We start from the raw sequence: 12,161 nt of genomic DNA on the forward strand, positions 1-12,161 counted from the left end.
CACACAACTGAACGTTCCTCCTGCATGTAGGCAGACAGTTGCTGGGGAGCAGGATTCTAGCCCAAGTTTCTTCCTGACATAACAGTTTTGTATATCAGAAGTTTGAGGGTGATATGGAGGAACACACAATTATTTGACAATGCACTCCAAGTGGTACAGTCAAGAAAAGTAAACACTTTAGCTGCTGCTTGTGAAAGCTAGGTCAAAGAGACTGCCTCTGTGCAGACAATGTGTAAGATCCCTGACAATAACATGCAAGTGACAACATGCTAAGGTTTGGGGGTTTTTTTAAACGTATCTCTGTGAGATTTTACTATGACAATTTATTTGGCTTTCTTGAACACTCCATTCTTAATTGTTTTATTATGCCTATAATCCTCCCTGAACCCGTCATGGGAAAGGGAGGAATATAAATCTACTACATAAAATTTTTAAAAATAAAATTAATGCATTAACACAGAATTTGGATTGGGCTCATTACAGCATGACAGCCTCGCCAGCTTACAACGCATAACCATCTAAACCAGTGACATCCAGCCCTTCTTTCTATGTAACGTCTATCAAACATACTAGTGTACCATTCCATCCTGAACCTTGCTTTATTTTGAATTAAAAGCTAGGGTCCTAGGATTTCCCAAGGGAACCTGTGGGCAACGTAACAGTCCCTTCAAAGTTACATAATGCCCAAAGGTCATATACTAGCCTTTGTCTGTTCCAAAAAATTATTGCCTGTCAACCACATGGTCCCTTGCAGGAGAATGAATGCTAATTCTCTTTAAGGAATCTTTTCTGTAAGTTAAAAACAAACAAAAACCCTAATTTTGGCCAATGTGGCTCTTCCACCAGGCTGTCAGCTTCAGAGTAGGGCAACTAAATGTGGCTGGGAACAGGCCCCCAGTTTTCAAAAGCAAAGCTGCATTTTGACTCATAGCTTTTAACTAAGAAAGCCAAGATGGATTTTTTTCTGCACTGCTCTCCTCTCAAAATTTCTACAAAAAAACAAAATCTGCTTGCCAAGAGACTATTTGGAATGATAGTCAATTTTCATGAGGCTTTCTTTAAGAAAAGAAAATAATCACTGTATTTCTTTTCCCAAAATGAACCCCTTATTTGGATGTATTCCTATCCTTGCTGTCTTTTTTTTTTCCTTTCAGGGTTAGGACTGGGAGTTCAGGAGGTGGTTCTTTCTCTAGGAATTTAGTTCGGCTGTCTATAAGCACAACAGCAAGGTCTGTATTTCTGAAAAACTGAACTAGCAGTCCCAAAACTAGGCAGTAACTCTGAAGATTTTGATCTGTGTTTCCATGTACATTTCAGAACAGTCTGAACCATTAAAATAAAACATATGTCTCCCCAAATGTGTGAATGAAAACTGAAATGCCACAACTTCAGCACAAATGCGTTCTCTGTGGAAAGCTTTGCATTGTCAAAGGTGATGAAGCAATGGGCTTCCCAGGCATTTCTTCATTCATGGATAATTTCTTATTTCTCTGCAATAAGACTGAAAAGTTTGGTGGAACTTTAAAAAAATTCCAGAGAAGTAGTATCAGAATAAATGTCTGTACCAAGACTGCGCAAAAGCTTATCAAGCCATCTACACATGAAAGCCTGACTGCCATGGTTCCAGAGTGCAGGGGTGGGGTAACATCTATCAAACATATTATTCCATCCTGAACCTTGCTTTATTTTGAATTAAAAGCTAGGGTCCTAGGATTTCCCTAGGGCTCATAAAATGTAATTTTACTTTATTGGTAAAGAGCACTTTTGGGGGCCCTTTGCCCTTGGCCAACTGAGAGATGGGCTTAATGTTATGAATCCCTTGCTCATGTTCTTAACAGTAAGCACCACTGAATGCAGTTGAACATGCTTCCCAGCAAACATGCACAATTTTAGGCTTCGGGGCATTCTTCCCTAATGATGCTCCCAACATCTAAGCCATGAGTTATCTTCTCCAGGCAAAGTGAACAGAGGTATGCTAATTTCAAGCAAGATGTCCACAGGCCTCAGCTTAGATACTAAAATACTCTTTAAGCACTCAGTTACCTGGGTCAAGTTGGCAAGCACCTCTATGACATCAAAGCAGATTAACCAACATAATTAAGAGAAGTGGAACACCTAGAGAAACAGGAAGCAGGAGGAGGGCCAAATCTATCAAGAGAAATGGTCAATGACAATTTGGCACTTTAAAAAGTAGAACATTCCATGTCTTCCAATTTAGTCTAATGCAGAGGACAACATTTTCCAGAATTCACACATATCTATGCATTAACACAGAATGCAAATATCTTTGTTTGCAGTAATGTGGCAGATAATGCCTAAGACATAACAGAACAGACTGTTTCCCTCAGTTTAAAGTATACCAAGTTTCACCACAGTATTTCTTCAGTTCAAATGCAGGTGGTGAAATGCCATACCCTTTGTGGAGCAATAAGAATTCTCAATTAATAAAGAATTCTGTTCTGTAGATAACTAGATAAAAATGGATTTTGAGTTGTGGAAATCACATTAAAACCAGTGAATTGTGGGTTTACACCTGACAAATGTGTGGCTAAAGATAGATGAGGCACATAAACCCTGAGCTAAAGCAGCAGGGAGTTCTGGAGCCAGCTAAAAGAGGGAAAGAATTCTTATCATTATTATTCATAATTAAATACTTCTCTCACTCTTGTATACTCATTTGTATGCAGGTGTTCAGAGTTCAGCCATGATGAAAAGGAGAAAGCCATAAACCAGGATTCAGTTCTGGCTGGACTGTGCTATTGAATAACTCCTCCTCTGTTTGCAGTGGTTATGGAGTGACATCCTCTTATTTGTATGAAGAGCTTTCACTGCTTTAATTATCCCATGAATCCTTAGGCAGCATACAGTACACTGTTGCTTGTGGGCATCAGTCATCTTTAATGGAGTGGGTTGTCAAATACAGCATCAGGTAAGATGGAGACTTTCAGTTTCTTTTCAGGCCAGCTATACTCCTTTGGAAGTTTGAACTATAAGGCAATGAAAACAGTTAGTTGATAACACATTGTAATGATCTAGCATATCCAAAACAAACAGAAGAATACTACTACATATAACTCCTCTATGTGCAAGCTAACATGCAAATAAGAAATCTTTTCCAATTAATTCATTTGGGACAGAAGATGATACTAAATTGGGAGGGGTTGCAAATACAGTAGAAGACAGAAACAGGATACAGGATGACCTTGACAGGCTGGAAAACTGGGCTAAAACCAATGAAATGAATTTTAACAAGGATAAATGTAAAGTTTTGCAATTTGGCAGGAAAAACCCCATGCATAGTTATAGGATGGGAGAGACTTCTCTTAGCAGTAGTATGTGCGAAAAGGATCTAGGGGTCTTAGTGGATCATACGCTGAACATGAGTCAACAGTGTGATGCGGTGGCTAAAAAGGCAAATGCAATTTTGGGCTGTATCAACAGAAGTATAGTGTACAGATCACGTGATGTGATGGTATCGCTTTACTCTGCTCTGATAAGACCTCACCTGGAGTATTGTGTTCAGTCTTGGGCACCACATTTTAAGAAGGACATAGACAAGCTGGAACAGGTCCAGAGGAGGGCAACGAAGATGGTGAGGGGTCTGGAGACCAAGTCCTATGAGGAAAGGCTGAAGGAGCTAGGGATGTTTAGCCTGGAGAGGAGGTGGCTGAGAGGTGATATGATCACCATCTTCAAGTATTTGAAGGGCTGTCATATAGAGGATGGTGTGGAATTGTTTTCTGTGGCCTCGGAAGGTAGGAACAGAACCAATGGGTTGAAATTAAATCAAAAGAGTTTCCGGCTCAACATTAGGAAGAACTTCCTGACCGTTAGACTATCAGTGGAACAGGCTTCCTCGGGAGGTGGTGGGCTCTCCTTCCTTGGAGGTTTTTAAACAGAGGCTAGATGGCCACCTGACAGCGATGAAGATCCTGTTAATTTGGGGTAGGCATTTGTGGGTTTCCTGCATTGTGCAGGAGGTTGGACTAGATGACCCAGGAGGTCCCTTCCAACTCTATGATTCTATGATTACACAATCAATTATTGTTTCTATTTCCATTTTTCACCTGCACAGCCTATTCCTTGTCCTACTTTGCCTCCTCTCATGTCACCTAACCCCCTTACAGTCTTTTGGCTTGTTGTTAAAAGGAGAATTGAATTTAGAGATTCTTCTGTCCTAATCATTTAATTTATTTTTATTTTATGCAATTTCTATTCTGCCCTCCCCTGTGAGTGGGCTCAGGGCAGGTTACAACTATAAAAAAACAATAAATATAAGACCATTATAAGCGCCATTTAAATCTAATATCAATTTAAATACTAAAACATGATTGTGACCCTTTCATACACCTGAAGTGCATACTGTGCAAGTGCCAAGGGCCAATAATTTGAACAGGTGGGCGGAATCACCATCAGGGACACAGGAATGCCGTAATGCCCAGCAAAGGCACACTTGAGCAAGGGAGGTCAATATAATCAGACATCCGCTGCCTCAACCAAAGGCTTGGTGGAACAGCTCCATTTTGCGGGCCCTGTAGAATTATAATAGATCCGATAGGGCCCTGATCTCAAGCGGAAGCATATTCCACCAAGCCCAGGCCAGAGCTTTATGTTCAGATGAGCATAAAGTTCTTCAGGAGATATATGGGGAGAAGTGATCCTGCAGATATGTTGGTCCCTAACTGCATAGGGCCTTAAAGGTTAATACCATAACCTTGAACATGATCTGGTAGCCAATGCAGTTAGTGAAACACTGGATGAAGATGTGCCTGCAGAGGTGTTCCAGTTAGGAGGCAGGTGCTGCTGCATTTTGCACCTGCTGAAGTTTCTGAGTTAGATTCAAGGGCAGCCCTGAATACAGCGAGTTACAGTAGTCTAGCCTGAAAGTGACCATTGCATGGATCCCTGTAGCCAAGTCACAAGAGGAGAGATAGGGAACCAGTTGCCTGACCAGCCAAAGATGGTAAAAAGCTGACCTGGCGACAGATATGGCGTGGCCCAAGCTGGCTCATTTAAAAAAGCAGTAAGTCTACAGACAAGGTATTTAGGGACCACAGTACAAGAATTCCACATGCAGTTAAGAGAGTAGAGCCAAGGGTTAGGAAATAAGCCAGGGAGGTGGCTAGACCATTACAAGAGAAGATGTGAAAGTACTATTGTAGGAGGACAAAGGGGTAGCAGAGAAGATGGATAAATTATTGACATTGATTTTCATTGCAGAAGATATTGAGCAGATACTGTAACAACTAGGGATGAGCATGAACCGGGAAAACCATAAACCATGGTTTGCAAACCTCCATTAACTTTTTGGTTTGCTGAACTGATTTGTTAAGATATGTGTGAGTATCCAAAAGATGCTCCTGAGCACCCACTGCTTCCCATCCCACCCCTTGCTATTGCTACGAGCAAATTGTCTCCCTTATTGCCTTCTGCCCCCTGGATCAGCACCTTCCTGAGGTGCTTTCTGGCTTTCTCTTTTGTGCTGTTTTCAGCAGCTGATAACAGACAGAGGAAATAAGACTCTCCCAGGCTTTTCAGCCACTGAAAACAGCGCAGGGGAGAAGGTAAAACTTCCACCTTCTGTGCAGTGATCCCAATCTGAATCAGGCCCTGCTCCATGTTTGCTAAAAAGCTGCCACCAGAAACTATCAGCTACCATATAGCTGTTAGTCTCTGTGGTGGACTTGTGCAGCTTGTAACATCTAGTTAGGCTGTGGGTGAACAAGCAACAAATAAGATTCCATGTAAATAAGTGACAGACACAGAAGCAAAATTTCATCTATACAGTGATGAGATCTAAACTGGCAGCTACCAACCAGGAAAAACACTTGCCAATATCATGATGTCTTCATATAAATCTATGGCACAACTCATTTTAAACTTCATTTTAAACTTACTAGTCTCACAATGGGCACCATAGTGCTGGAAAAATGCTGGAATAGGATTAAGAAATTCAAACACCTTTGGCATGGGGAAAAGTTAAGATATTGAGGGGTTTTAATTTAGAAGATGGATTGGAATAGGAAAGACGTGACAGAGATTTATAAAGTTGTGCCTGGTGCAGAGAAAATGGATCAAAATAATCTTAGAAGTCAGGATCAAAGAAATTGACCAATTCACTGCGGACGCAAGAAAGTATTTCTTCACAAAAGGTATAATTTGCAGCCATAAGTGATGGATACAGATTGCTTTAAGAAAGAGCAGAATTAGACAAACTCCTGGATGACAGGGCTATCAGTGGCAATTACCCATATCTGTTAAATGGGATTTCCACATTGCTAAGGGAGAGAGCAAACAACATATGTATATGTCCAGGAAGAGTGCTGGTTTCAGGCTCTGCTTGCTGGTTTCCTGGCAGTATCTGGCTGGCCACTCCTGGAAACAGAATTCTGGATTAGATGGACTTTCCCTAATCCAGCAGGTTTATTCTTACAGTCTCATGAGGTATTGTGTACATCAGATTTCTAATTAAGAGATGTAGGCGTTCTAATGGCCATGGGTTCATTAAAATGATTGGAAAGGCAAAGAGATGCCATTATTTAGTAAGATACAAGTATATTTAACTGAATTTTTAAACTTTATTACTTAATATGAAGGCCACTACTTTAATTTTCATGGTATTATAGCATTCTGAGACCGCACATATCTTCAGGACTAAATAGAATTAACGCAGTAAGACTTTGAAAAGTGGGATAGAAAAGGCTATTCTACTAGGAGATGAAGAAATGTATTTGGTGTGTTCAGAAAATGTATGTTATTGCTAAAATGTACACAATTCTGCTGAAATTCAAGACAGAGGAAGAACATGTAAACAAGAGTTTATGTTAAAGTGGTAAAATGTTGATATTCAAATGGAACAATGGGAAAATCTTTGGTTGAAAGGGCTTAAATTTACATTAAGCTTGAATTTATAAGAGCACTTTTATAAGGTGATGTACTGGTGGTATAAAGGCAAAGGTTGTCCCCTGTACAAGCACCAGTAATTTCTGACTCTGGGGTGACATCACATCATGATGTTTTCATGACAGACTTTTTATGGGGTGGTTTGCTATTGCCTTCTCCAGCCATGTACACTCTACCCCCAGCAAGCTGGGTACTCATTTTACCAACCTCAGAAGGATGGAAGGCTGAGTCAACCTTAAGCTGGCTACCTGAACCCAGCTTCCGCCAGGATCGAATTCAGGTCATGAGCACAGCTTGGACTACAATACTGCAGCTTACCACTTTGTGCCATGGGGCTCCTACTGGTGGTATATGACCCCACATAAGTTAGCTAAAATGTATCAAAATGTGAATAAATGCTGGAAGCGTGAAAATATGAAGGGACATTTTATCTTATATAGATTTGCAATAGAGCTACAAATATTGGATACAAATACATTAAATTATGTAGAAGATTTAAAAGATCAATACATAATTGGAACCAGAGGCATTTTTGTTGGGACTAATGGACAAATAAAAAATATGTATGGAACTTTGTTTCTGTATGTGACTACGGCAGCAACACTGTTATATGTTTAAACAATGGAAAACATAATTATTTCAATAGAGGAATGGCTAGTCAAGATGATGGAGCTTGCAAAAATGGCCAAACTTACATCTTTGATAAAGGATAAGACTTTAATGAAATTTATACCTACTTTGAAACCCTTTACAGACATCTTGTGTAAAATGAAAAATAAAAACACGAGTTGATGACTTTGGTTTTAAAGACTAAAAGGCAAAGAAAATATGCATACACAGAAAGGTGATATACATCCCTTGGTCTGAATTCAGACTAAGGTTGTAATCGTAGATATAATAAAAGCTGAACGTGTTGGCTCGATCCTCAATTTTTATTGGAAGTTGTGGCTACCACAGGAGTGGCTTTGCACTCTGTATGTCACCACTCCCCCGTCACTGGGTAGCCTTGCTGTGACCCGCCTACTGCCAGCCCTGTCAGTCAGAACCCCATCAGTCAGCCTCTGACCTCTGATGAAGACAGTTGTCTGTTGAGAGGTTCTCCTGGAGCCTTACTGATTACTACTGCCTTTAATCAGTCCATCTCCCCACCCCAAAACAATGCTGCCACCATTTTGCCAACTAACACTGTCCGCCAAAGCTGCACTTGCCTAGTATGCTCCCCTCGCTCCTACAGTTTAGGAAGTGAGGTATTTATATTTATAAATATGTCAGAAAATCTTCCTTATGGGGTAGTATTCCACCTCTTCGTTTATAGCACAGTCTCTGGTTGAATCCAGTTTGAATTAATATCATGTGGCACATACACTTGCTTAAATAATATTGAACATCATTAAATAACTATATACATGGAAGCAAACTCTGACAGAAAACAGTTAAATCTCTTCAACAGAAAAGGAATGTTCCATCACAACGAGAGCAGGGGCAGTTCAGCAGAGCAGATAAACAGGCTCTGTATACTCTACATTCTTTATACTCAAGCCCCCTTTCCACCTGCAAATAGTCTTCACTCTTTCTATTCAAATTAGGCTACAGCGGGCTGCTTGCTTTAAGAGGCAGGAAGCCATTTGAAGGTTCCCTTTCACTCCCCCCCCCGACACCTTCCTTCTTTCCCCTTTATTTTATTCCTTTCTCCCAAACTTTAACATAACTCTCACTTCATTCATTCCTCTTTGTCTTTTTCTTTCATTCTATCTACTTTCTCCTTTTTACTTCTCTCACAGGCCTCATTTTGGGCAGGAGCTCACAGGAGTGGAGTTCCAGAACCTCTAAATTTTATTGTGCTTTCTTTCTTACCCGCCCCCCCCCCCAAAAAAAAAATACTTGCTTCTGGGCTCCATTGTTCAAACCCCCTGTGAGCATTTTGCTGAACTCTAAGATTTGACAAACTTTCTAATATTTCCCCCCACAAAAATGGGGAAATAATTAAAACATATAAAGCAAACAGATGGAAATCTTCATCATGCCACTGTGGCCACATAGGAGAAGGTAATTTTAAAAGTATGATGGGAGTAAGATGACAATTATAACTCAAAAAGCATGTTAAAGTAAATGCTGAGCTGATATAATTTAGTACACCTTCCGAAGATGTCAGTGGTGTGTGACATATGGAAAGTTATGCAGATGAATTGTGCTAATGAGCTCTGGCACCTCTTCTACAAAAATGACCCCTGCTCTCACTCATTCCCTCCCTCCCTCATTTTTCTACTTCCCTTCCGTTCTTTCCCTCATTCTTTCTCTGTAGCTTTGTATTTCTGTCTTTTTATTTCATTCTGGCTGTGATCACACACACTAAATAATGCACTTTCAATTAGGGTTGCCAGGTCGAATTCAAGAAATATCTGGGGACGGGATCAGGAGACTTTGGAGGTGGAGCCAGGAGGCATCAAGGTGGAGCCAGGAGCAAAGATGTGACAACAAGTATAATTAAACTGTAAAGGGAATTTTGGCCATCACATTTCAAGGGACCACACACCTTTTAAATGCCTTCCCTCCACTGGAAATAATGAAAGATAGGGGCACCTTTTGGGGGGCTCAGAGAATTGGACCCCCTGGTCAAATCTTTTTGAAACTTGGGACACTTTTGTGAGGAGAGGCACCAGATGCTATGCTGCAAATCTGGTGCCTCTACCTCAAAAAAACAACTCCCCCAGATACCCGCAGATCAATTCTCCATTATACCCTATGAGAATTGGTCTACTTTCAATCCACTCACATCATTTTCAAGGTGAAGGCAGCCGGGCAGGGCATCGGTGCAGCTTCTCCGAGCTGGGCTTCCCTTGCAAGGGAGGCCCAACTCAGAGGATAATGCACCCCGCCCAGATGCTCTTGCCTACAAGGTGAACGCAGCCAGGTAGGGCATCAGCATGGCTTCTCTGAGCATGACTCGGAGAAGAATGCATCCACAGTGTGTTCTCAGAGGTGCTCTGTGTCTCTGAGAGTGCATGGCACAGGCAGAACTTGGCCAGAGCCTGCCCACCCCTCCTTCCACGCTGCTGTACCTGCTCTCCCCATGGGTGGGGGTGCGATGGCAGGCGTAGGTGAGGGCCACAGGACAGGCGCCAGTCTGGGGTGCCCGAGGCCCTAGCACTGGACCTGTCAGGGTCCCAAGCAGGTGAGAGGTGGTTGCAAAGGAAGGCAGCCTCCAAGTGGCAGAGAGGTGCCCCACTATCCCCTTCAGCTGCCTTGGTCCCAGGCAGGTGAAAGAGGCAGCGCATGGCAGCAATGTGGGGGGCAGGAATTCTTGCCTGGGGCTTCCTTCTTTTCAAATATAGAAGTATAACTCCACAAAAGGTGAGGAGCATAGTTTTAAACGTAGAAGCATTTTGAATAATGCGGGTTTGTAGCAGGTGGATTCAGTGCTCAGTAGATCTGGAACAAAGCTGAACGGAGAAAGGGCCTTTCACACTTTTCTTCCCATCTTTTCCCTACCATTCTTTCTCTTTCTCTCTCTTTCATTCTGTTTGTCTATTTTCCTTCCTGCCACCTACATATTCGTCCACATACACCCCCCTTCAGAATATTTTTTCTAGGGCCCGTTGTATTTCTTCCTACAATGAGCTTTACTGCTAGTATGTTATAATATGTAAATATATGGCTTTCTGTAACAGAGAACATCAGACATTATTCCTCTTCTTGCTTTCAACTGTGTAAAATTATTTATTGTGTATATATATTTGCCCTTGTTCTTTTTTTGCTTTTCTTTTTCTTTCATTGTATAAAAATCCTAATAAAATTCCTATTAAAAAGAGAAGCTACACACGATTTCATTAGTGAAAGTGAAACTCTATATCTATGTTCTACAGGGATCAAGGAGAACACACCATTGGGATTTCAGATAGAGGGTGTCAGCTGCTAAATAAATGGCCAGCATAGATTTCTTCAGAGAAAACATCCTCCAATCACTGCCAACCCAAGTTGCTCTGGCCAAATAATCCTGGGGTTCTACCATACAACACCCCACAAAGGGTTTTCATGGGATTACAATGAGCCAGCAAATTAGGCCACCAAATATACAGAGAATCCTCCTTGGATATTAAGAGTTGAGTTAAGCAGACATACTTCTTCTTGAGAATTCAGATCTTCTAGGTCTTCTAGCATTCTTTCTACAAATTCTTCAGTCAGCAGGATCTGCAAAGAAAGACAGTAGTTTTATTCTTTTACACTCCAAGCTTTACTTAATTGCTAAGCAACAGACTCCTTCCTAGTGCACAGAGAAGAGACTGTACTGTGTTTTTCATCCAGCAATTCACAAAGGCCTTGGAAGTTGCTTTGCTTCCTCCTCTAGTACTGTCAAAATACTGCAATTATAAGTGAATCTAGTTGCATCATCATTTACCTTCCTGGGTCAAAAATTAAACACTTTGATTCAAAGGGAAGAAAAGGGATGATCTGTGGGAAAAGAGATATTTTGTTTAAAGGCAGGCAACAGCAGAAAAGGGATACACTTCATTCTTTGAAATCAGACAGGGGAAAGGGGAATGGCTATTAGCAGCCTGTAAACATCTCTTCTGCCAAATAGGGTGAACCACTCAACCTCCACAGAACTTTGTTAACTCACTACTGCACAAAGGTGCACCTGCATTTGTCAGAAGTTTAAACCAGGCTTCTGATCTGATTAGGATAAGACTGATTAAATTAAACAAGGCATTTAGCCATAGCAACACAAGCAGTAGATGTATTGTTATCCCCTTGAATTCCTATGACATGGCTTTTAATTAGATAGTGTAAGCTATTACCAACCAGACTATTTCCATTTTTTATGGTTCTCCCTAAATTCAGAAACTACCCGACCACGCAGGTTATCTTCAGAGGTTCTCTTTCAGGTGAGCTGCAACACAAGAATAGACCTCCTTGGCTGTGGCACCAAAACTTTGGAACTCCCTACTATGGAGATTCATCTGATTCCCCTCTATTGTTGTCTTGCACCAATGGGTGAAGACTTTGTATTATCTGACTTTCCCTAACTCTTGTTAGTCTCCTTCCTGTTTGTGTGTCTGTGTTATCTCATTGGGTTTTTTGTGTATTTAAAATGCTGTTTTAATGTTTGAAATGTCACTTGTCCTTGGGGACACTGAGGGATATAGACCCAGACTAGATCACATGACTACAGTAAGGACTGCCTGACCTATACACTTGACCTGAGAGAAGGAGAAACAGCACCTAATGGGCTGGTGCAATTAATACTCAACAAATATGCA

The 12,161-nt window shown here is 41.2% G+C and overlaps 1 protein-coding gene across 3 annotated transcripts in view; it reads right to left on the bottom strand.

Moving 5' to 3' along the window:
• Positions 1–1,387: 1,387 nt before the first annotated feature.
• Positions 1,388–12,161, bottom strand: part of SUFU (SUFU negative regulator of hedgehog signaling) — a 119,971-nt gene continuing 109,197 nt past the window's right edge. For 2 of the 3 annotated variants that reach the window (XM_060241767.1, XM_060241766.1), the window contains exons 11-12: positions 11,023–11,091; positions 1,388–2,987 (exon numbers count right to left, since the gene is read on the bottom strand). In XM_060241767.1, the coding sequence (XP_060097750.1) occupies positions 2,898–2,987; positions 11,023–11,091 (159 nt within the window). In that variant the 3' untranslated portion in view covers positions 1,388–2,897. Of the gene's footprint in view, positions 2,988–10,761; positions 11,092–12,161 lie in introns of those variants that run through there. The other variant, XM_060241769.1, reaches the window with a different exon arrangement.

The sequence above is a fragment of the Heteronotia binoei genome, chromosome 6 (assembly GCF_032191835.1).
Source record: "Heteronotia binoei isolate CCM8104 ecotype False Entrance Well chromosome 6, APGP_CSIRO_Hbin_v1, whole genome shotgun sequence".
NCBI classification, from domain to species: Eukaryota; Metazoa; Chordata; class Lepidosauria; order Squamata; family Gekkonidae; genus Heteronotia; species Heteronotia binoei.